This window comes from Rhinoderma darwinii, chromosome 3, assembly GCF_050947455.1.
Source record: "Rhinoderma darwinii isolate aRhiDar2 chromosome 3, aRhiDar2.hap1, whole genome shotgun sequence".
NCBI lineage: Eukaryota > Metazoa > Chordata > Amphibia > Anura > Rhinodermatidae > Rhinoderma > Rhinoderma darwinii.
Genome location: NC_134689.1, coordinates 206,856,307 through 206,882,359, shown reverse-complemented (window position 1 = coordinate 206,882,359; position 26,053 = coordinate 206,856,307). Strand labels below are relative to the sequence as shown.

Below are 26,053 nucleotides of genomic sequence, written 5' to 3'. Positions count from 1 at the left end.
TACATATAATCAATACAACAGCACTGAACCCCCACGTTGAATGCAGTGAAAATAAAACAATTAATTTACAAAACAGAAAAACAATTAAAAGTTTAACCAAACGTTCAAACTTCTGCCAAGTTTTAGTGACATGTCAAAAGTTTTGATTGGTGGGGGTCCGAGCACTGAGACCCCCACCAATCGCTAAAAGAAAGTGGCAGAAGCACTCAGCTGTGTGAGCGCTGAGCCACTTAGTTTCTGTTCAGCTTTTTCTGGAAATCGATGTAGCCATGTAATGTAGCGGTGTACAGACTGAATAGAAAGTCTATGAGCCCGTACACCGCTACATCCGCTTTCTGGAAAAGGATGAACAGAAACGAAGCGGCTCAGCGCTCACACGAACACTCCCTTTTAGTGATTGGTGGGGGTCTCAGTGCTTGGACCCCTACCAACTTCTGACATATCGATATGACATGTCAGAAGTTTGTTGAACGTTTAGGGATGACGTTTCATTCCATGTGAATACTGCAGCCAAATCCTACAAGGCTGGCCTGCATTACGTCACAGGGATGCATCGCCATGGCTACGGGTACATATAGGCATTTTTTTGCCTGCTGTGTTCCCACAGCTGACATTCTGGCCAAAAAAAACACTACAATTTGGTACGGTTCCTTGGCCGGAATTCCCTGTGGGCTCCAGGGCGGATACGCCGAGTACTTTTATGCAGCGTATCCGCCCTGTGTGAACATACCCTACTTGTGATTTAAACACATTAAGTTTGCCATGTTTGGGGATGATCTACATAGAAGGTTGGACATAATGTATGTTAAAAAAAAATGGTGTATTGTTTATCACACAGCTTCCCAAAATCTCGATGATGTCACTACCCAAAAGCAGGCAAGTATGGTGTGTATATGCTGTATACGCGTATGATTGTTGGGAGTGTAAACCTGTCCCTTCCTTCCCATATGAGGGTGTTGGTGACAATACACCTGTCGCTGGCTCTCCTTATAGTAGGATCCCTGCTCACTCTGCTCTTGCCACCAGTGGCGTAGCTATAGGGGTTGCAGCGGTCGCAATTGCGACCAGGCTCCGAAGCCAGGGGGGTCCGCGGCCCCCCGCACCACATCAATAAAAAGTTACTATAGTAACTAGGGCCGCGGGCCCCTGTTACTATAGTAACTGACAGTACTTACCTTCCTGGTTCTGGAGCGCAGCAGAGGTCCTGACGTCACAGTGGTGTGCACAGCGCATGACGTCACAACGCTATGCGCCGAGCACAACATAGTGTTCCTGGATAGAGTCAGGACAGAACTTCCGCCGCGGCTGAAGAGGAGGGTAAGATTAATATCCCTGTCTGCTGAAGCGGATTGGCGGGGTCCGTCTCCCGGGAGCCGGCCAATCAGCTGTTTTGAAGGGGCCGCAGCACTCGTACGAGAGCTGCGGCCCCTTCAAAACAGCCAATTGGCCGGCTCCCGGGTGTCGGACCCCGACCCATCAGCTATTGATGGCCTATCTGGAGGATAGGCCATCATTGTTTAGGGACTGGACAACCCCCTTTAAGCCTACAATGTAGCAGGCTTAGAGGGCCCATGAGACAGGATCACATATTGTGTGATGCGGTCTGCTGGGCCCTGTATCTAAGCCATTCACATGGTAGGCTTAGATACATGGCCCATGTGTGATCCTGTCTGATGGGTCCTGTATTTAAGCCTACCACACGGTAGGTTTAGATACAGGGCCCCAGCAAACAGTAATCTTATACTGTATAGGATTACTTTCTGATGGACCCTGTATCTAAGCCTACCTTGTGGTAGGCTTAAATACAGGGTCCCACAGACAGTATCACACATGGGCCCTGTATCTAAGCCTAAAACATGTAAATCATAGTAAATAGTTTTTGTGTGTTTTCTTACAGGTTCGGTCGTTGGACTATGTCGGATTCCAGGATTACTTCGATGACGGCCTTTTGCATCGGGGCCCGTTAGCTACGCCCCTGCTTGCAACCATGGTTGTGAACTAGTGATTCGGGTACCAGACAGTGCTATACCAAGGACCGCCAAAAGATAGTATCACACCATGCAGATGTTTTCTGCTGAGGGCAAGCCCCAAAAATCTGAATATCTTACTTGCAGGTTTTGACATGGAATTCTTCCCAAATTTGATCACGAATTTCATCCTTTGCTCTAGATTTGGCCTTAGATTTTACTCTTTGCAGTTCAAAACTCCACAACATGCTGTATAGGACAAGCAAAATACTCCCCCCAACATGTGAAAATCGTGTGTAAGTGGGTGGGTTGCGCCATTTCACTATATCTAACTATAATGTACTTTTTTTTTTTAAATCACTAGAAAAAAAATTCCTTTAGTTTCTCTTTTGTCAAGTTGTAAATTATTTTATTCAGCCATATTTTAGTAGTGGTTGTCACTTTTGGCAAACTGGGTAGAAACATTGAATTAACCAACTTAAGTGCTGCAGTGGAGACCAATATTGGTTGTCTCGCGTGTGTATGTGTGAGAGTGAGAATGAAAAGAATAACTATATATATATATATATATATATATATATATACATACATATATATATACATACACACACACATACGGACCCATTGATCTTTGTGTTAACAATTTTCATCAGGATCTTCGTGCAATCTGTTACTTTATAAGATCAGCTATATTTTTGCCAAGACTAAGCTGATTACTTCTAATACCTGTTCTTCCTTAGCTGTTCTAGCAACACAATTCCTTTACAGCAACAAAATGAAGGCTGCAACAATACACGTATGCATGTAGGTATGTATGTATGTATGTATGTATGTATGTATTTATGTAAGTAACACACACACACACACACATGTATGTATGTATTTATGTAGGTCATATAATAAGCCATTATGGTGTTCTAACTGTGATGGACTGTAAGATTTCTTATATTTGAATCAAATTTAAGCAAAGCACATTGCTCGTGTGATCCTCATATTTACATGTATTTGCAAAATTTCATAAAATGAACACATTATAGAGTTTTTACAATTCTGCACATAAAAGTAGATGTTTCTTAATTTTTTTTATAGTCTCTGTAGGGGAGTTATGTAAGAAAGCAAAGGTAAATTTAGAACCTACATCATTTCAATCATTTATTGGTACATGTTATCAGGACAAACAGCTAAAAATAAAGGAAAGGACGGAAAAAATTGAACTGCACTGTTAAATATTTTATGGCCTGCGCAGGTTGGTCATGCTAAATTATACACATTTATCTGATTTTACATGATGTCGGCTGACCATTAAATCAGGTCTACCGAATACTGCAGGTTCTCTGAATACTGAGAGAATATCGAGGGTTGATTATTGGTTACACACACACACACTGCGGATTTTCTTTTAAGTGCTGTTTTCCGCAGCTGACATTTAGCCAGAGAAACTGGACCACAATTTGGTGCGGTTTTTGGCTGGAATTCCCTTTGGTGTCCAGGGCAGATACGCTGTGTGAATTTACCCCAAAAGTTACAATAAACACGGAAATTAGCAGGCAAATACTTTGGAAACATTCCTAGATGGTGGCATCAAAGTTCAGATAATTGTATCTAATAAAGACAACAGAAGGCTTGAGGGTATGTTCACATGGCCTATTTTTGGCCGTTTTTCGGGCCGTAAACGCCCGAAAAACGGCCGAAAAATTGGAAGCAGAACGCCTCCAAACATCTGCCCATTGACTTCAATGGGAGAAATGGCGTTCTGTTCCGAGCGAAAAAGAAGTGCAAGTCACTTCTTGGGACGTTTTTGGAGCAGTTTTTCATTGACTTTATAGAAAACCGCTCCAAAAACGGCCGTAAAAGATGCTGTGAAAATCGTGAGCGGCTTAAATAACGTCTGAAAATCAGGACCTGTTTTCCCTTGAAAACAGCTCCGTATTTTCAGACGTTTTGGTTAAGCGTGTGAACATACCCTTAACCCGTTCCCGCACCTTGACATAACTGCACGTCAAGATGAGCAGTAACTTTGCGCACCTTAACGTGCAGTTACATCTGCACTTTAAAAAGTTAACCGTTTCACTGCGCTACACCGCAGCGGCGGTTAACTGTACAGAGAGTCTACCCTGTTCTCCGGGCAGAGTACATGGGACCTATCAAAGCGGTCCCTTGTCAGAGCGCTGCGATTAGTCTAGACTTCACTTCTGTGCTATGATTGGCAAGTTCAGTAAAATATGTTTACAGGCGCTGATCTGTGTTGGTGAATGTATGTCGGAGAGATGTAGTGTAAGTCAGTGTCAATTTAGTCCGTCTGTTAGTGAGCGTCAATCAGCATCAGTGTCATTGTCAGTTAGCGTCAGTCAGTCAGTTTAGGGGTCATAAAATAAAAAGGAAAAAAAATATTAGTAAAGTGTTTCATGACCAAAAAAGTTCTATATTATACATATAAATACAATATACACATACATTTACTGTAGATTTTAAAAAAATGGCCCACAAAACATTTACCACAGAAGAGGCATATGAGATGCTCGCATCGGACACAGAGTGCAAGTGATGCTGTATCCGCTTTTGCTCTGTCTACATCCTCAAGTGACGCCGAGAAACCGCAGTCGGGTTATCGTTCAGGTAACACCTGTTCCTGAACCCAATGGGTTGCCCCAAACCTCCTACACTCCCCAAGTACCGGAATTTACTGCTGTTGCAGGGGTCCAAGTCCAGATAGTAGGACTGTCCTAAATTGAATTTTTCAAGCTCTTTTTTTCGGACAGCCTTGTTGAAAAAAAATTGTTGAGCAGACGAATCTATGTGCTCAACAATTTATTGCTACGAACCCCGATTCTTTTTATGCCAGGCCATACAGGTGGCATCCCACCTACACAGCAGAAATGCAGCAGTACTGGGGATTGGTTCTGAATATGGGCCTAGCAAAGAAGCCATCGGTGAGGGCCTATTTGTCTACGGATCATCTTTACCACTGTCCCTTATACCGCACCACAATGCCCAGTGCTCGTTTTGAGGCAATCCAAAAATGTATACATTATAATGATCATTTCCAGTCGTCCCCCCCCCCCAGGATGACCCCAATTTCAACAGACTTTGCAAAATTAAACCCCTTATTTCTCATTTTGCCTAAAAAGTTTCCTCTTCATATATCCCTGGAAGAGAAATTACCATTTACGAGTCCCTGGTGCATTTCAAGGGAGGGGTGAAATTCAGGCAATATTTGCACAACAAGTGTGCCAGGTATGGCATTCAAATTTATAAGCTGTGCGAGTCTGCGTCGGGCTACACGCACAATTTTAAAATTTACAAGGAAAGGTCACATTGAGCCCCCAAACCGTCCCCTGTCCTGACCACAAATGGGAAGATTGTGTGGGACCACCTGTACCTGGACAACTGGTACACAAGCGTACCCCTGTTCAAGTGCCTAGTGGTGCAAAAAACAGTGGCATGTGGGACGGTCCTCAAAAACCAAAGACCGCTCCCAAAAACCCTTCTCAGCCAAACCCTGCAGCGTGGGGAGAGCAGGGTGCTCCATAGCGAAGGGGTCCTTTTTTTTTTTTTAAATTCAGGGACAATTATGTCTTGATGCGAACATCCGTTCATGACGCCACCTGCTCCCTTGTCCCTGTGCAACATCCACCACCACGTCATGGTCTGTCTGCATCAAAGCATATAACACATTTATGGGGGGAGTGGACCTAGCTGACCAGATGCTCAAACTTCATCCAAATGACAACTCCTTTGTCATTTACAGGAGCACTGGTCATGAGGGGACATACTTGGAATACTAGAAGAAGGTAATCAAATCCCTTCTCTTTGGTAACGTGGCAGAGGTAGGAGAAAGTTCTACCTGCAAGTAGTGATGTTCCCAGGATAGTTCCATGGCAGCACTTTCCAGGTGAAGTGCCGCCCACAGCTGGAAAAAAACGCCTCCAGAAAAGGTGTCATGTCTGGGCCAGAAGAGGCATAAGAAGAGACACGACATACCACCTGTCCCTCCCACCCCAGACTGTGTATGAAGGAGTGCTTCCGGATATGCCACGTCTCCCTGGAGTACCAAATTAGATTTTCATCCGTCCATTTACAATTACCATCCCTTTCATTTATCATAACCATTTTACCATTTAAAAATTGAACATACCCCATAACAAAACTAAAACTTCTCATCATACCTCTAGATGTATACCTAGGATTTGTAATACGGTGCAGTATCTCCACAACTTTTTAGGCCTATGCAAACATGACATGTGCCCAAAAATTATCCAAGCAAAATAAGGCCTCAAAATCCTTGTGATGTTCCAATACTTTCAGGCCCTGCCATATGTACAGCAGCAGCAGATTAGGGCCTATATGGGGGTATTTCTAAACTCAGAAGAAATAGCCTAATAAATGTTGAGGTGCTTTTCATCACTTGCATGCTCTGTGTCTGAAAAATCTGTCCTATAAATGAAGCATTTGTGAAAAAATTGATAATGTTAATTTTTTCACGCCGGATCTCCACAAGATTCTGCAAAAAACGATGGGGTCAAAAAAGTAAACACACCCCATAGAAAAATTCGATAAGGGGTGTAATTTCCAAGATGGGGTCACTTTTGGGGGGTTTCCACTGTTTTGGTCCCTCCAGGACGTTGGAAACAAGACATGACACCAAAAATCATTCCAGCAAAATCTGCGCTCCAAAATCCAAATAGCGCTCCTTCCCTTCTGAGCCCTGTCGTGGGTCCAAACAGCAGTTTATTACTACATATGGGTTATTGCCTGAATCGGGAGAAATTGTTTTACAAATTTTGGGATGCTTTTTCTCCTATTTCAGAAAAAAAAGTAGATTTTAATTTTCACTGACTAATTCGAACAAATTTAGCAAAAAACCATGTGGGATCAAAATGCAAGCCATACCCCTAGATGAATTCCTTGAGGGGTGTAGTTTCGAAGATGGGGTAACTTTTTGGCGGGTTTCCACTGTCTTGGTACCACAAGACCCCTTCAAACCTGACAGGATGCCTAAAATATATTCTTAGGCCCTATGCCCACTTCAGTTTTTTCCTTCAGGGTGCTAGTCGTTTTTCTGACGGCTAGCACACTGACCCATTCATTTCAATGGGGCCATGCACACTTCAGTTTTTTTGACGGTCCCGTTGCTCCGTTCCGATCCAAAGTACAGCATGTCCTACTTTGGTCCGAGGTTCCGTGACCGTGAGGCCCATGCAAGTCAATGGGGCCGTCAAAAAAACTGAAGGCAAACGGAAGGCATCCGTGTGCCGTCCGTGTGTGACGGAGCTGTTGCCTAGCAACGGCCGGGCGGTCAGAAATCCATTACAGAAATATTACACTAATCGGCAGCCACTTGTCTCTATCAATCACTGATAGAGAAAAGAGGCTCCTGATTAAAAATAAAAATCAGTTCATACGTACCCGGTCGTTGTCTTGGTGACGAGTCCCTCTTCTTCCTCCAGTCCGACCTTCCTGTATAACGCGGAAGCCTGTGATTGGCTGCAGAGGCCACTGCAGCCTGTGATTGGCTGCAGAGGCGGTCACGTGGGATGAAGCGTTATGCCTGGAGGCCGGCCTTCTGAAATCATCCTGACGTTCGTGACCGCCACTACAGCCTGTGATTGGCTGCAGCGGCGACATGGATGAAACGTCATCGGTGGAGGCCGGACAGGATGAAAGTAAGTATGAATTATTATTTTTTATTATTACATTAAAATTGCATTTTCCGAGCGCCGAGCATGGTACTGTCCAGGGTGCTGAAAGAGTTACCGCCGATCAGTGCAGTCCATTAATTCTTTCAGCACCCTGGACAGTACCATGCTCGGCGCACGGAAACACGGAGTGCAAAAGGAGTGCACACGGCCGCTAAAACGGGCACACGGATCAGTCACAAACGGCCGTGAAAAATGTGTCGGAAGTTTGCAAATAAATTTTGGTGTTGTCACAAATAAATATTGAATTTATCAACCAAATTTTTTCACTAGCATATAGTATAATATGTCACAAGAAAATCTCAGAATGGCTTGGATAGGTAAAAGCATTCCAAACTTATTACCACAAAGTACGTCAGATTTGAAAAAAATCAGCTTCATCCTCGAGGCAAAAACAGGCTCAGTCCTAAAGGGGGTTAATATTATTCTAATCCTGTAAGTTTAGAATACACAGACAATTATCTTTCATCCTTGCCTAAATACTACATATGGCCAAAAGTATGTGCACACCGCTCCTAATTATTGAGTTCAGGTGTTTCAGCCACACCCATTGCAAACAGGTGCATAAAATCACGCACACAGCCATGCAATCTTTTAAAGACACAGTGCTAGTAGTATGGGTTCATAGGGTATACAAGAATTTACTAAAACAGACGTTAGGTAAACGAAACCTCAGTAAGTAGACCTAAACCAACAGTATAGAAGATAAAATAAACCCACAATTGTTTAAACTGGTTTAAAAAATAATAAGCCAGAACGGATTAAAGATATATGAAAAATATTGCAGGTTTTATGCAAATTTGTTTAATACTATCTCGTACTGTAGATGTATTATTTTTATTTCCTTGCCACACATTTAGGGTAAGTTCACACGGGACGGATACACTGCGTAAAAGCACGCAGAGTATCTCTCCTGTGTAGCGCAGCGGTCACATGGGATGAATTGTCTTCTCTGAGGGCCCGCGCTAGAGGGAAGAACACAGAATTCTGGGTATCAGGCTTTTTTTTTCTGAGCTGCGTTTTTTTGCGGCAGGATCGGACCCGCCGCAAAATATGCATCAACTACTATTTATGCGGGATTTAGCTCCCGATTGAATTCAACGGGGAATTCCCGCAACAAATAAGCTGCTTTTACGCAAATACAATGGACATGCTGCAGAATAAATATCCACAGCACAAGTCAATTTCAGAGCGTTCTTTCCGCTCAGTGTTTACGCAGCATGTGGATACGATTTGTTCAATCTCATCAACTTTGCTACTACTGTATCCTGCTGCGTTTTTTCCATCCGCAACTCCATAGGAAAAAACAAAAATTTCTGCAGCAATTCTGGAAAAAAAATGCAGACATTCCGCTGCGGCAAAAACACACCATTTCTTGCATTTTTTACAGCAGAAAGACATCTCCTCTGAAAAAGGCAGCAGTTCTGGCCACTTTCCGCAGCAGGAATTGACATGCTGCGGTCCGAAAAATAGGCACCGCAGGTAAAATTTCTGCTCGGAAAATTACGCAGCGTGTGGATGAGATTTGTTAAATCTCATCCTCTATGCTGCTACTGTATTCTGCACAGTTTTTACCCATCCGAAACTCTGTCCGGAAAAAAGGCAGCAATTCCGCACCATGCGCCATTTCATTGCAGAGGAGTGCTAGTGTGTTGAGATGTTGCACATACACCGTGTTCCAAATTATTATGCAAATGTTATTTTTCGCTGATTTTCCTAATTAGTCGTTGCAAATGACAGTCAGTATAATCTTCCAGCCATCAACCGTTGGAGTAGAATGCGAATTTTATTGAACAATGATAACAATCTACTAATGATAACAGATTATTTTTTTTAGAAGTAAAAAACTCAACATTCACGGTTTCAAATTATTATGCACAACAGAGTTCAAAACATTTTAAAGGCTGTAAAGAGAACTAAAATGGTAATTTGTTGAATTTGCAGCATCAGGAGGTCATAGTTACAGAAATCAAAAGCTCTTCCAATCAAAAAAAAACTTAGCAGGTCAAGTTACATGTTAACATAGGACCCCTTCTTTGATATCACCTTCACAATTCTTGCATCCATTGAATCTGTGAGTATTTGGACAGTTTCTGCTTGAATATCTTTGCAGGATGTCAGAATAGCCTCCCAGAGCTTGTTTTGATGTGAACTGCCTCCCACCCTCATAGATATTTTGCTTGAGGATGCTCCAAAGGTTCTCAATAGGGTTGAGGTCAGGGGAACATGGGGGCCACACCATGAGTTTCTCTCCTTTTATGCCCATAGCAGCCAATGAGAGAGTTATTCTTTGCAGCAGGAGATGGTGCATTGTCATGCATGAAGATAATTTTGCTACGGAAGGCACGGTTCTTCTTTTTGTACCACGGAAGAAAGTGGCCAGTCATAAACTCTACGTACTTTGCAGAGGTCATTTTCACACCGTCAGGGACCCTAAAGGGGCCTACCAGCTCTCTCTCCATGATTCCAGCCCAAAACATGACTCCGCCACCTCCTTGCTGACGTCGCAGCCTTGTTGGGACATGGTGGCCACTCACCAACCATCCACAACTCCATCCATCTGGACCATCCAGGGTTGCACGGCACTCATCAGTAAACAACACGGTTTGAAAATTAGTCTTCATGTATTTCTGAGCCCACTGCAACCGTTTCTGCTTGTCAGCATTGTTTAGGGGTGGCCGAATAATAGCTTTATGCACACTTGCAAACCTCTGGAGGATCCTACAGCTTAAGGTTCGCAGGACTCCAGAGGCTTCAAATACCTGTTTGCTGCTTTGCAATGTAATTTTAGCAGCTGCTCTCCTAATCCTATTAATTTGTCTGGCAGAAACCTTCCTCATTATGCCTTTATCTGAACGAACCCGTCTGTGCTCTTAATCAGCCACAAATCTTTTCACAGTACGATGATCACGCTTACGTTTTCTTGAAATATCCAATGTTTTCATACCTTGTGCAAGGTATTGCACTATTTCACGCTTTTCGGCAGCAGAGAGATCCTTTTTTTCCCCCATATTGCTTGAAACCTGTGGCCTGCTTAATAATGTGGAACGTCCTTCTTAAGTAGTTTTCATTTCATCCAATATCATGATAGATCCACTGACTCACTGAAATGCTATGCTATTGAAAAGGTATATCCACCCAAACGGGGAGGAAATCTGAAACACAAAACACTGGGCAGGGAAGCTTTTTGGATTTTCCGTTTAAAAGCAAGACATCCCCATGGACTTAACTTGAGGAAAGAACTCATGTTTCACTATTAGAATTTCCTTCACATAGTATCTGAAACGTGTTTTTTCGGTCCAAATTGAACAACTACTAAGCTTGAGAAGAACATTAGAAAGTAGAAGCCCGGAACGATTGAATTGTTGAAACCATACTAAAATCAGGAAATATTGTTTGGAAAATACATGAAGGTTTTTTCCTCTCCTATTTCATGATCAAATTATTGACTGGAAAAGATACTCTTTTTCCATGCTAGTCTCATTCAACAACACCAACAACGGTAATACTTAAAAAAAAAATAATAATTTTGGTAGAGTATAACCTAACTCTGAACATCAAACCAAAAAAATAGATTCACACACATTTATATTTACATATATGTGAAAGATCTCCTCTATAGTATTCATTCAAATATTTTAACCCACACTCAACAGATCTACAATAACAATCTATTCGTTGTTCACAGAAAATCTCATAATATTGGTCTTATCAGATCATTCAGTCAGTGATTGTTGGTACAAGGATCCCACAGTCAAACGTGCTCTGATATCATATTTATAGCTATGTTTGTAGCACACTAATTTTTGCAATTGTCGAGTTCGTTTTTGTACATTGTACTTCTCGTTGCATAAATATTAGTTCATCGTATGTACATACATATGTCAATGCTAGTCACTTTTTATTCATTTTAAATATCCCTCATTACAGTGTATTCACACAATCTTTCATCACCAAACAGTATTTCTGATCAATGGGGTCTTATCCGGTCCAAACTAAACAAATCACTAATTCGTTCGATAAACATATTGAAAGTGCACATACTCACCACGTGCACATCGCGGTTCTCCGCGTTGTGGTTTCCATGTGTCCGGAGCTTGACAGATGATGCGGGCCGACGTAGGACCGGTCACATGTTTGCGTTCCATCTTAATCTCCCTGAACCGCAATTAAATACACCTGTATTAAACGGGATATAAGCCCTATCCCTAGCTGTCAGACTTTTCATTCTCAGCCATGACTAAGGACGAGGAGATCGTCTGAAACGCGTAGGCTATACACACCTATCTTCTTTTCATACATCCACCTTTCCTCTGTGGGAGCAAATTCTCCCTGTTTTTACTTTTATATTCAATAAAATCGGAACAAGATTCCATTTTAATATACTCAGAATTATTTTTTTTCTTGCGCTGGATCACACTTATCTCCTTTTTCTATACCTACCAACGTGGGCCAACACGAGGATCCGGGCGCAACAGGCATTGCAAATTTTTCTGCCCTAAGGTGAGCTGGAGGTTCCCTCCCATCTTTTTTCTAGTTTTCCTTTGATTGGGCACACCTGGCAAACTAATTATCACAGGTGTCTGAGATTGATTACAATGATCCAAAGAGCCCTAAGGGTATGTGCACACGTTGAGAGGCTTTTATGTCTGAAAAGACGGACTGTTTTCAGGAGAAAACAGCTGCCTCGTTTCAGACGTAAAAGCTCCTCCTCGCATTATGCGAGGCGTCTGTGACGTTCGTAAATCTTGAGCTGCTCTTCATTGACTTCAATGAAGAACGGCTCAAATTACGTTGCAAAGAAGTGCCCTGCACTTCTTTGCCGAGGCAGTCAATTTACGCGTTGTCGTTTGACAGCTGTCAAACGACGACGCTTAAATTACAGGTCGTCTGCACAGTACGTCGGCAAACCCATTCAAATGAATGGGCAGATGTTTGCCGACGTATTGTAGCCCTATTTTCAGGCGTAAATCGAGGCATAATAGGCCTCGTTTACGCCTGAAAATAGGTCGTGTGAACCCAGCCTAAGAAACAATACCATCCATGAGTTTAATTGAAAAACTAATAATTAAATGTTTATGACACTTAAATCCAATGTGCATAATAATTTGGAACACGGTGTACACACAAATCTATCAAAATAAAGCAAATGCCCATGTGAGCGATTTATAAGGCCACGTTCACATCTGCATTGGGGTCCCGTTCTGACGTTACGTCGGAGCTTTCCGTCAGAGCGGGACCCTGAACAGACACAAACTGACACAAACAGACACAGACGGAATAAGTAAAGGGTATCCGGCACACCAATTTGAGAAAAAGTTAATTTTTATTTTGTTTTTAATGCCAGTGGCAGAGTGCGACGTTTCAGTCAAGGCGAACTTCTTCAGGCACTGAGCCGTGCTGGTTAGACTGCATATACGAGTGATTAGTCAAAATAATAGCTGCTGGCTATTACAAAGCGGCCAGCCGCTATTATTTTGACTAAGCGCTTGTATATGTGGTCTAACCAGCACGGCTCAGTGCCTGAAGAAGGTCGCCTTGACTGAAACGTCGCACTCTGCCACTGGCATTAAAAAACAAAATTACCTTTTTCTCAAATTGGTGTGCCAGATACTCTTTACTTACTCTTCTTCGGGTTGGGCACCTATCCGTGCAAAACCAACTTTTCCCCCCCGTATCTGGTGCTATCTGAATTTATATACAAATTGACACAGACAGAAATCAGAGGTTTCCGTTTCCATCACCATTGAATTCAAAGGTGAGATATCCGTTGCCCCCGGTTTCCGTTTGTCTCTGTTGTGCACCGGACCCGTCGTTTTGCCGGAAGTCGACTACGCTATTGCTTTGCTATTGCTTCCGGCGAAACAACGAGTCCGGTGGACAACAGAGACAAACGGAAACCAAGGGCACCGGATCCGTCACCATTGAAATTAATGGTGATGGAAACAGAAACCTCTGGTTTCAGTCTGTGTCAGTTTGTGTCTGTTCAGGGTCCCGTTCTGACGTAAACTCTGATGGAACGTTAGAACGGGACCTTAGAGATATCGAGGGAGAATACTTTTAAAACAGATAAAAAGTGAAGCAAAACCCGCATCCTGACAGGATTGTAAAATCATCAAGCTTTATTCAGTATGCCATAAAATTCAACAGTCAGGATAATCACTTCTAAGGCCCTGTTCACACTGAGTTTTTTGCAGGCAGAAAATTCTGCCCGGAAAAATCCGCTCCGGTGTTTTTTTTTGTAAGTGGTTTTGCACCACACGCGTTTTTTAGATGCGTTCTTTTTTAGCTATCTCTTCAACAGAAAGATGGAATAAATGCGAGCGTTTTTTGTCAAAAAACGCATCCCCCATTGAAATCAAACGCCTCAAGATAGGGCATGTCGCTTCTTTATACTGCGAGCGTTTGTTTTTTTTGCTCGCTGAAAAAAAAACGCCTCCACCTCCCATTGAAATCAATGTGAGTCTGCTGCAAAAAAACTCAGTGTAATTAGGGCCTTACACGTTCGAGGCTTATATGGCCCTTAGTCATAGCATTATGCCTGAGAAGTGTAAGCAGCAATTATCCTTAGCCTATGTTAGATTCTATAGAATACCTAAGGCTGGGTTTGCACCATGCGGTTTTAGAGCTTTTAATTGTAATTACCACAAAATGGTGAATTTGTAAAAATGCACCAAAACCGTAGCTTGAGAACCCAGCCTAAAACACACACGCAATGTTTGATAAGCAAACAAGACTATTTTTAATTTCTTTTAGGCCAGACTTACACGAGCGTGTGCCTTTTGCGCACGCAAAAAATGCGGCTTTTGCACACGCAAAAGGTACTTAACAGCTCCGTATGTCAGCTGCGTATGATGCGTGGCTGCGTGATATTCGTGCAGCCGTCATCATTATGACACTCTGTTTGTATGTTTGTAAACAGAAAAGCACGAGGTGGTTTTCTGTTTTCATTCATACTTTTTACTGATGTTGCGCGAATCACGCGCGTCACACGGAAGTGCTTCCTCGTGCTGCGCGTGATTTTTACGCACCCATTGACTTCAATGGGTGCGTGATGCGCGAACAACGCACAAATAACGGACATGTCGTGAGTTTTACGCAGCGGACACACGCTGCGTGAAACTCACGGACAGTCTGCATGGTCCCATATACTAACGTAAGTCCGTGCGAGGCGCGTGAAAATCACGCGCGTTGCACGGACGTATATCACGTTCGTCTAAATAAGCCCTTAAATAGTATGTGCAAGCATAAGATTATAACTGCGATGACAATCAGTATGATTATTGATGGGGATCCATTGCTCACACCCATAGGATTCTACACAGGTCTAATAATTAATCTGCATACAAGGCGCACTTTATTAATTTTTGTAATAGTTTTCTATTAATTTGTTTTTGTTTTGTTTTTTTAATAGTTTTAACATTTTGTTAGTATTTTATATTCCATTGGCACTGCTATAGAATTAGTTTAGATATCAAAATCTTGCTTCCAGGTCCTCCTAAATGAGTCTAGGGGGTGGAGCTTATGGATTTTCTCAGAGGGCTTTGACCAATGACGTTCTCATTTGCTCAGCAGCAAGGACATACCAATTAAGTCAATCGACAGTATACTAAGATGGCTGGACAAGGGTAGAACCCCTAAGGCCCCCTTCACACAATATTTGTCCAGTGTTGGGGATTTTTTACATGCATTTTGAAACCCTTTAATGGCATTTTTTTGTTTGTTTTTCTTATTTTGTGATATTTTGCACATGCGCTTTGATAAAAATGTCAATGTCCTCAAAAACGCTACAAAACAAAGGCCGTATACGTAGATGTTGGGCTTCTTTCACATTTGCGTCAGGGCTCCGTTCTGGCGTTCCGTCTGAGTTTTCCGCCAGACCGGAACCCTGACTGAAACAAACGGAAACCATAGGTGCAAGGGCTTGTGCAAGGGTTCCGTCATTTTGACGGAATCAATACCATAGTCGAGTGCGCTACTCATTCCGTCAAAACGATGGAAAACCTGCACAACGGAGACAAACGGAAACGCACCGGATCCGTCACCATTGAAATCAATGGTGATTCAAACAGAGGCCTATGGTTTCCATTTGTTTCACTCAGGGTTTCTTCTGACGGAATGCTCCAACGGAAGGCCAGAACAGAGCCCTGACGCAGATGTGAACGAAGCCTTTCAAAATGTTACTATGAACTTTAAAATAACATCTGGCCACTATATTTGTGAACAAAAAACGTGCAAACAAAACGGAGTGGAAAATGCCACCGAAAAAAAGGGGTAAGCACGGTGTGTGAATACACCCTTAGAATTGCTTCTTATGCATATTCAGAAGTAAAAAAAAAAGATGAAATTCAATAGGAAGACAATGTATGATAATTAAAAAGATAATAACCATTCAATGATGTCAAATATAAAGTTCTAAAATACATGGTCAACTGAAATACGGAAACTTGGTGTTGATGCGCTTTAATAAGAACTACATTTTATATAAAATATATATATATATACACACACACACACACACACACACACACACAGACACACACACACACACACACACACACATACTACAAAAGGACATTTAAAATTATTTAAAGCAACTATCTGCACCACCTGAATAGATTGGACAGAACACGTACAGATGAACTGAACGCCATAAAGCTTCAATGACATCCAGAGTTTAGTAGCTATGACAACAGGCCGAACCAATCACACAGATCAAGTATATATGTCACGGCTGGAATTCTCAGACTGAAAAGAATAGGACCTGAATTCGCACAAATGAATTGCTGAAAAGTATTCTTGGGTAACCAGTCTGCACGGCTTCCCTAATGCAAAGGATTCGGGTTTTCTTTATATTTTAACATGGCACCAGTATGAAACACAATGCCTGGATTCCTCAACATAAAAGCACACCAATAATAATAATGATGTACCAGCTCTAGACAGAGGAAAAAACCAAACCGTGTAGACCTGCCATAGACACACGCCATCTACAGGATTATGACTATGCCTTTCAAAATCAGTGAAGAGAGCACGTACATGTATGTGTCTTCATCGGGGGCAGGATATTATTAGGACTATTTTATGATGAAGTGGAGTGCGTCAGTGGTCCCTATAGGCAATGATGAGCAGGATGTAAGAAACCATATTAGGCAGCACATCCGGAAGCGGTTGTGATCAGAAACGCTCAGCTCTCCGTGGTGAGGTTCTACATATACAGACATGTCTTAGCAGTCGCAATAGTCGCTCTGCTGACATTCTTCACAGCATGTACTAGAGAAATCAAAGGCAAAAAGTGTTCATAGTAAGCACTGACCTACAATTTATAAGCCTGGCACTTCTTTTTTTTATATAATTTAAATCCTCTTTGTTTACAATGTATAGAGATTATATAAAACACAGGTAAGGCTCTATTCACCCTGCAATTATGGCTTACATCCACATGTTTTATTTGCGCCAATTGTATGCCAATAGAGATTGCTTTTGGCATACTTGACAGGGTAACATGAGACACTATTGAAAATCTCCAGCTCTATTCAACACTGCATAAGGGCTTATTCAGACAAACGGGATATACGTCCGTGCAGCGCGCATGATTTTCACGAGCGTCGCACGAACCTATATTAGTCTATGGGGCCGTGCAGACAGTTGCGTGATTTACACGCGAGTCCGCTGCAAAAAACTCACGACATGTCCGTTCTTTGTGCGTATGTCGCGCATCACACACCCATTGAAGTCAATGGGTGCGTGAAAATCACGCATGCCACACCACGTGCTTTTCTGTTTACAAATATACAGAGTGTCATAATGATGGCGACTCCGCGAAAATCACGCAGCCGCGCATCATACAGGGCTGACACACGGAGCTGTTGAGTGCCTTTTGCGCACGCAAAACGCCGCGTTTTTTGCGTACGCAAAACGCACACGCTCGTGTGAATCCGGCCTAAGTGTGTATACGATTAAGGTGGTGCAGACCTATGTATTGCAGGCCTATGCAGCTGCATTGATATACAGTTGAGCATATGCTTTTTTTGGGAGGAAAAAAGAAAATACCTTAGGGCCGGTTCACAACAGCGTTGGCTTTCCGTTAAGGGGTTCCGTCGGAGGTTTCAGTCGGGTGAACCCCTCAACGGAATGTCAACACGGATGTGAACAGGCCCTAAAAAGGGGTATTCCGTTAAGAAGTATTTATCATCTATCCACTGGATAGGTGACAAATGTTAGATTGGTGGGGGTCCCACTGCTGGGACCTCCAACAATAGCCAGAACCAGGGACCCACAGCTACAAGAGCACAGAGAGGAAAAATTTGAATGAAGTGACGTGCGCACTGCTGCTCCATTCAAAATCTATGGCACTGATGGAAACAGCTGAGCAGCAGGTTTGTTATTTGAAACTAGGTAAAATAGTGTACCGGACTAGGCTATTTTACTCCCCAATTAGGAAACATGACAAATTAAGCTAACTGGCATTTGCAATAAGAAAACTTTCATTGAAATCAATGGGGGAGTTAAAGGACACTGCTCTTCCCTTTCTCATTTTTAAATAACGGAACGGAATACGGTTAGAGACCACAGCCGTAGGGGCATAGCATATGCCATAATTTTCTGTTCTTGGGGATCTGACCTCTGGGAGGCCTGCAGATCATGAAAACGAAGGGACAGAGGTTCATATAGCAATTCTTCTGCACAGCTATGTTCCTGACCACACGTTGCGCATGTAAGTGTATGTTCACACGCTTAACAAAAAACGTCTGAAAATACGGAGCAGTTTTCAAGGGAAAACCGCTCCCGATTTTCAGACGTTTTTTGAGCAACTCGCGTTTTTCGCAGCGTTGTTTTTATGGCCGTTTTTGGAGCGGTTATCAATAGAATCTATGAGAAAACGGCTCCAAAACGTCCCAAGAAGTGTCCTGCACTTCTTTTGACGAGCCGTCATTTTACGCGCCGTATTTTGACTGCGACGCGTAAAATTACAGCTCGTCTGCACAGAACATCGTAAGACCCATTGCAAACAATGGGCAGATGTTTGCCGACGTATTGGAGCCGTATTTCAGGCGTAATTCAAGGGGTAAAACGCCTCCATTACGTCTGAAAAGAGGTCGTGTGCACATACCCTAACTGCAACACAACTCCATTCACGATTGGAGGCAGTGGTCCCATCGATCATGTGATTGTTGGAAGACTATTCATGTGACCATGCTGCCGGTCTGACAAGAAACAGAAGACCGAGGACAGCCCTAATTGTGAGTTATCATTTCTAAGGCCTCATTCACACGACAGGGTCCGAGTGTCGGCTGGGAAAATCGGCCGTTTTTGTCCGATTTTCCCGGCCGGTTTGCATCCGTTCCGATTCTGTTCCGGGCCGTGTTGCCGTTTTTACCGGCCGATTTGGGCCCGATTTGCATCCGTTTTTTTCCCTGACCGTTCTTTAATCGGATGAATTTCATTTAAATTTGTTGCCACACACAGCCCTTTGTAGATAATGGCACAGCCCCCCTGGTAGGTGATGGCACACAGCCCCCTGCAGGTGATGCCACACAGCCCCCTGCAGGTGATGCCACACAGCCCCCTGCAGGTAATGCCACCCAACCCCCTGCAGGCGATGCCACCCAACCCCCTGCAGGCGATGCCACCCAACCCCCTGCAGGCGATGCCACCCAACCCCCTGCAGGCGATGCCACGCAGCCCCCTGTAGGCGATGCCACGCAGCCCCCTGTAGGTTGCACTCATCCGCCCCCCCCTTGCAGGAGAAGTCACTGACTTCAATGTCCATATATGGACAGTGTAGTCACTGACTTCTCCTGGAGAGGAATTCCCTGCCACAGGTCGGGAATTCCGCTTCAGAAGTGAGTGACGTCACTGTGTCCATATATGGACAGTGTAGTCACTCACTTCTCCTGTAGCGGAATCCCCGGCCATAGAGTCGGGGATTCCGCTGCAGAAGTGAGCGACATCGCTGTGTCCATACATGGACAGTGTAGTCACTCACTTCTCCTGTAGCGAAATCCCCGGCCATAGAGTCGGGGATTCCGCTGCAGAAGTGAGTGACATCGCTGTGTCCATATATGGACAGTGTAGCCACTCACTTCTCCTGTACCGGAATCCCCGGCCATAGAGACGGGGATTCCGCTGCAGAAGTGAGTGACTTCGCTGTGTCCATATATGGACAGTGTAGTCACTGGGGGATTCAGACTCCTACAGGGAGCAAAAAAAGACCCTCCTCCTCCTCCTCACATGCACTCTGCGCTGTGAGGAGGAGGAGAGAGTGCGCGAGCGACGGTAGACCCGGCTATCACTCGGGAAACATTCCGGTGATGGCCGTGTATTACCCGGCCCCATAGACTTCTATGGGAGCCTGGCGGCCGGGTACCCAGTCGAAAGTAGGGAATGTCCCATTTTTTGACGGCCGGTTTTCCCGGTCGTGTGAATAGCCCCATTAGGGGTCTATTGTTCCTAATGCAGCCGGGTGACGGCCGATTTATGAATAAATTGTGAATTCCGCCTAAGGGCCGTTCTGCACCTGAGCTGCAGTTCAAAACAAAACAAAAAAACGTAAAATAATCAATCAGTCCCCAAAAGGTCTTTTGGGGGGACACATCATAATATAAATTAAGAATTTTTTTTTTTTGTAAAAGACCAAAAAAAAAAGCTATAATAAACTGGCATATGCAGAGCCCTGTCCCCAACACAGTGACCCTAACTAGGGCACTCTATATATTAAAATAACCAATAGAAAATTGTAGAAAGAGAGTTGTTTTTTTTCACATGATTTAAAGAAATGGCTGAAAATAATAGAAAGTGATTTATTTATTTTTAAAGTAAAAACACTGCAATTTGGTGAACAAGAGACAGTAAGGCCCTGTTCAGACAAAGTTTTTTGACACTTTTTTGTCGCGGAAACAACGGCCGAAATTGCCTCAGAAAAAAAAATGCTCGTGGGAAAAAAAAGAGACGCCCTATCTTGAGGCATTTTCCGCCTCAAAAATCCTATTGAAATCAATGGGAGACGGAAAAAACGCAGATGTGTTTTAGGTCAATAACCACTTGTGGTTTTTGCCTTTGCCGGTTGAAGAAATAGGTAAAAAAAAACGCATCAAAAAAATAAAAACAAAAAAGGTCAAAATTCGCTTTAAAAAACCGGAGCTGATTTTTCCAGCCGTTTTCTGCCTGCACAAAACTCTGTGTGAACATACCCTTATGGCAGGTTATATAAATAATAAACAAACAATGATGGAGAAAAATAGTTTCTACTTTGAGGTAGATATTAATTGAAAAATAAAAAGAAATTCAGCACAATTCAATTGTCATCTTGCAAATTTCTGTTTTATCAAATATTTTCTCCCAGTTTAAACTGTATCTGCATCTTCAGGACGCAGATACAGTTTCATCCAATGGTAGAGCAGGGGACACTAAGGAATGGGGTTAGGGGAGTATGTATATTATTTTTATCAGGCACTATTTGGGGAAGCTTTGGTGGCATTTATACTGTTTGGGGTGCAGCTATGGGGTCAGTTATGGGGGAATTATACTGTGTGATGGCAGCTATAGGGGCATTATACTGCGGGGAAGTCAGTTATGGGGGGCATTATACTGTGTGGAGGGCAGTTATGGGGGCATTATACGGTGTGGGCATTATACTGTGTAGGGGCAGCTATGGGGGTATTATACTGTGTGGAGGGCAACTATAGGGGATATATACTGTGTGAAGGCAATTATAGGGGCATTCTAATGTGTGGGAGCACTATGGGGGCATTATAATGTGTGGAGGCAGTTATAGGGGCATTATACTGTGTGGGGGCAGCTATGTGGCATTACACTGTGTGAGAAGCACTATGGGGGCAATATACTGTGTGGGGGCAGTGTCAGGGGCTATACTATATACAGGAGTATACAGCAGGCTCAGGGGATAAATATTAATTCAATGGCGTACCATGCAAAAAAAGGGGTGTGGACTAAATAATCGTTCAATAATCGTAATCGAGGTTACATTTTCAATCAATCATGATTTTGATTTAGGTCATAATTGCTCAGCCCTACTTATGCACATGGCATATATTGAGACGTATTTTGGAGCATATAACACTCATATTACGATACAAAATACGTCTGTAATAAGCATCCCATTGATTTAGGGTATGTGCACACGTAGTGTTTCCAGGTGTATTTCGGGACGTTTACGCCTCGAAAAACGCCTGAAAAAAAACTGAAGCAGAACGCCTACAAACATCGGGCCATTGATTTCAATGGGAAATACGGTGTTCTGTTCAGACGGGGCATTTTTTTTACGCCTCATTGACTATAGAAAAACACCTCCAAATAAGGCCGTAAAAAAAAAAGATGTGAAAAACGCGAGTGGCTTAAAAAACGTCTGAAAATCAGGAGCCGTTTTCCCTTGAATTTGTATTTTGCTAAGCGTGTGAACATAACCTGAAGAAAATTACGAGGTGTATTTTTGCGATGCTTAATTAAAAAATGCCTGGCAAAAAATGCTTTCTTAAAAAAACAGAAACGATATGTCAATTGTTGAAGCGTTTAACAAGCTGACTTTTCCCATTTTCTATTGACACTTCAAACAAACGCTTCTAAAATAATCCTCAAAATACACTTTAAAAACAGATTAAAAAACAACTGGATTTCAGACGCAGTAAAAAAGGTGAAAACAGATTGTTTTATTAAATAAAAAGCATTACTGTCACCACATTATAAGTGCCCTGTCTCCTACATAAGGAGATCGGCGCTGTAATGTAGGTGACAGTAATGCTTTTTATTTAATAATACGATCTATTTTCACCCCTTTATTAGCGATTTTAGATTTATGCTAATGAGTTGCTTAATGCCGAATGAGTTGCTTATGTAGGAGATAGGGCACTTATAATGTGGTGACAGCCTCTTTAATGCCCAAGTGGGCGTATATTCACTTTAGACCAAGTGGGCGTTGTACAGAGGAGTGTATGACGCTGACCAATCAGCGTCATGCACTCCTCTCCATTCATTTAGGCAGCGCATAGGGATCCTGTTAGATCGCTATGTTCTGTCTTATAATTACACATTAGTAATACTGAAGTGTTTAGACAGTGAATAGACATTCCACGGGATGTCTATTCACAATCTCTGCACTTCGTTACTGTTTCTATGGTAGTTACAGCAGAGGAAGCGTAATCTCGCGAGATTATGCAGTAAATGACAGGTTACGAGATTACGCTTCCTCTACTGTAACTACCACAGACAGAGTAACGAAGTGCAGAGAATGTGAATAGACATCCCGTGGAATGTCTATTCACTGTCTAAACACTTCAGTATTACTAATGTGTAATTATAAGACAGAACATAGCGATCTAACAGGATCCCTATGCGCTGTGTAAATGAATGGAGAGGAGTGCATGACGCTGATTGGTCAGCATCATACACTCCCCTGTACAACGCCCACTTGGTCTAAAGTGAAAATACGCCCACTTGGGCATTAAGCAACTCATTAGCATAAATCGAAAAACGCTAATAAAGTGGTAAAAATAGATCGTTTTTTTTTAAATAAAAAGCATTACTGTCACCTACATTATAGCGCCAATCTCCTTATGTAGGAGATAGGGCACTTATAATGTGGTGACAGAGCCTCTTTAAATAAAAAGTCAACTAGCACATGGAATTTACATGTGATCTTTACTTTTACACTGTATAGTATTTGCTCTTCGTGTTATTTGTGGATACTACAAAATTTCTACATTGCAGCATCAAGTGGCTGCTATCTCCATGACATTGAGTCAGCTGCATGTTCATTACCTCTCCATATCAGTGGGCGGGTGCACACTACTAAGCCCCACCCGGACTGGGAAAATGAAACCGGCAGTTAGTCAGGCTCCATGATGAGTCGTTCCTAATGCCCCACGCACACGACTGTATATTTCATCCGTAATTACGGACCCATTCGTTTTTAATGGCCACGGACACCTTTCCGTATTTTTACTGATGTGTCTGTGCTGAATTTTTTTTTATAGAACCTGTCCTATTCTTGTCCATAATTACGGCACAGACTCCCATAGAAGCCTATGGGCGCTTCCATAAATACGAACGGCTATGAATGTGCATCCATAAACCGTCTGCATTTACGGAAGCGTTGCTATGCAACATGTTGATGACATAATTTGCAGCCTCCCACTTTTTTACGGATCTGTATATACGGATCAAATACAGATGCATTACGGACCGTATTTGCGGATACCATTCCGTATATACGTATAAGTTACTGATGACTAAGGATACATATTTACAGACCGTATTTACAGATAGATGACAATACGGTCGTGTGCGTGGGCATGGGGCCTAACTGCCAGTTTCATTTTCCTAGCCTGGGAGGGGCTTAGTCAGGCTCCATGATGCATCGTTTCTAAGCCCCTCCCAGGCTGGGAAAATAAAACCGCTTATTAGAAATGATGCGTCATGGAGCCTGACTGACAGCAGAAAACATGAGGTACTTAAACATGTTAACAATATCCAAGCCCCATTATCACTGGTGTCCTATTAGTGTCATGCAGGGGGGGTAGTCATCATTGTAAAATCACATGATTCCATTTGTGTAAATTTCCTATAATGACTCCGTAATGAAGCTCTATTGTTATGGTCAGCAAAGGCTTCAGCTGCGGCCTAGTAGGGGATCTCTGTAACCACCATTCAGGTAAATTAAACTTTGGGAGGTTGTAGAGCTCCATGACTCTTACCAAAAGCTGAATTTTTAGTTTTTGACTGGAGTGACCCCTAAAATATTCAAAAGTTACAGCCATTTGACAGGTACAACAGAAAAATCGCAAACATTGTTCTGTTCTTTAAAGGGGTTGCCTTGTGAAGGGCATATGGGCATCATAGAGGGGGTCCCTGTAAAAGAGGCTCCAGTTCTGGCTGACTCGAGCCTTCCTTGCATTATGCATTTGAATGTTCCCCATGTAATACTACATTTACCATGCAGCAGCCACCGCAGTGGAAATGCCTGGCTGACCATGGCTCCCCCATTCTGAAAGGGGTGGTTTTCTGATGAGATTACCCCTTTTAGGCTCAAACTAGTCCGGGTATTAAGGGGCCATTATAGTTTCTATATGCTGTACCACATGTTGTGGCTCTCCAGTTTTGAAATACGGTCATGGCATGCTGGGACTGTAGTTTCAAAACAGCTGGGGAGACCCAGATTTCGGAGAACTGGTTTAAGCTATAGGTTTATTATTAGTGGAACACAAATGGTGGTCTGGGGGCCGCATGTGGCCTGCGAGTGTGACCCAGGTGCCAGAAGAAAGCAGCAGGATAGGGTGCAGGGATTTTCCCAGTGATTTGGAAGGAGCGCTCCTATATATTTAGAATGCAGCCTGATCAGAGAACAGAGGAGGATGTCAGACATCTACTGTTCTCCTTCTCATACACCAGAGCTGGGAAGTTTCTCTCTGCTGCCAATGGCACAGGAAAAGGGAGTTACTGCTGATTAGGTGCACACAATAACTTACTGCTAGAAGTGGATAGACTGGTGCAGGGTGAAGTATTGTGGCTGTCACTATTATGAGGTCACTTGTTGGCACGGTTATGGAGGAAAAGTAGCTGGCTCGGTTCATGTTCCACCAGGGCTACGACACAAATATATGGCTTGTTTACAATCAGTGTTCCCTTTTGACAAAAGCATAAGCAGTAAAAACATGCGAAAGAACAAACACGGCAAATATAGTCGTGTCAATAGCTGAACCTCATGTATGGACCAAAGATAGAGTCAAAGTCCACAATGGAGATCCTCCATAATGTGGCACGTGCCAAGTACTGCTCTAAACCACCATGACCATAAGGGTATGTTCACACACTAGACTAAAAACGTCTGAAAAGACGGAGCGGTTTTCAAGGGAAAACAACTCCTGATTTTCCAGACGTTTTTGAACCCACTCGCGATTTTAGCTGCGTTTTTTACGGCCGGCTTTGGAGCTTTTTGCAATAGTTATTAAAAACAGCTCCAAAAACGTCCCAAGAAGTGTCCTGCACTTCTTTTTTGCGCCTGTTTTACAAAACGGCTGCGTAAAAACAAAAAAAAAGGCCAATCGGAACAGAACGCCGTATTTCCCATTGCAATCAATGGGCAAATGTCTGGAGGCGTTCTGCTGCCGATTTTTTTTTAGCCGTTTTTCGGCCGTTTACGGGCCGAAAAACGGCCGAAAATAGGCTGTGTGAACATACTCTTAGGCTATATTCACACGACAGTGAAAAAAAATGTACATTAAAAACTGATCAACTGTCAGTTTTTCATGGGCATTTTGCATCAGTGTCTCTCTAAATTTTCATCCATTTCTAGTCCGTCTGTCCATTTTTAATGGCCGTTTGACATCCGTTTTGCATCTGTTTCTCATGGGCGTTAAAAAAAAAAAAAACTGA

General features: G+C 42.9%; 1 protein-coding gene across 5 annotated transcripts in view; it reads right to left on the bottom strand.

The window, feature by feature from the left end:
• The window catches only part of SRPK2 (SRSF protein kinase 2), a 159,138-nt gene that overhangs the window by 67,642 nt on the left and 65,443 nt on the right, over positions 1-26,053 (bottom strand). The window contains exon 1 of one of the 5 annotated variants that reach the window (XM_075857293.1): positions 11,712-11,737. The exons of the other annotated variants lie outside the window; for them this stretch is intronic. Coding sequence (XP_075713408.1) covers positions 11,712-11,722 — 11 coding nt within the window. The 5' untranslated portion in view covers positions 11,723-11,737. Of the gene's footprint in view, positions 1-11,711; positions 11,738-26,053 lie in introns of those variants that run through there. 5 annotated transcript variants of the gene reach the window in all.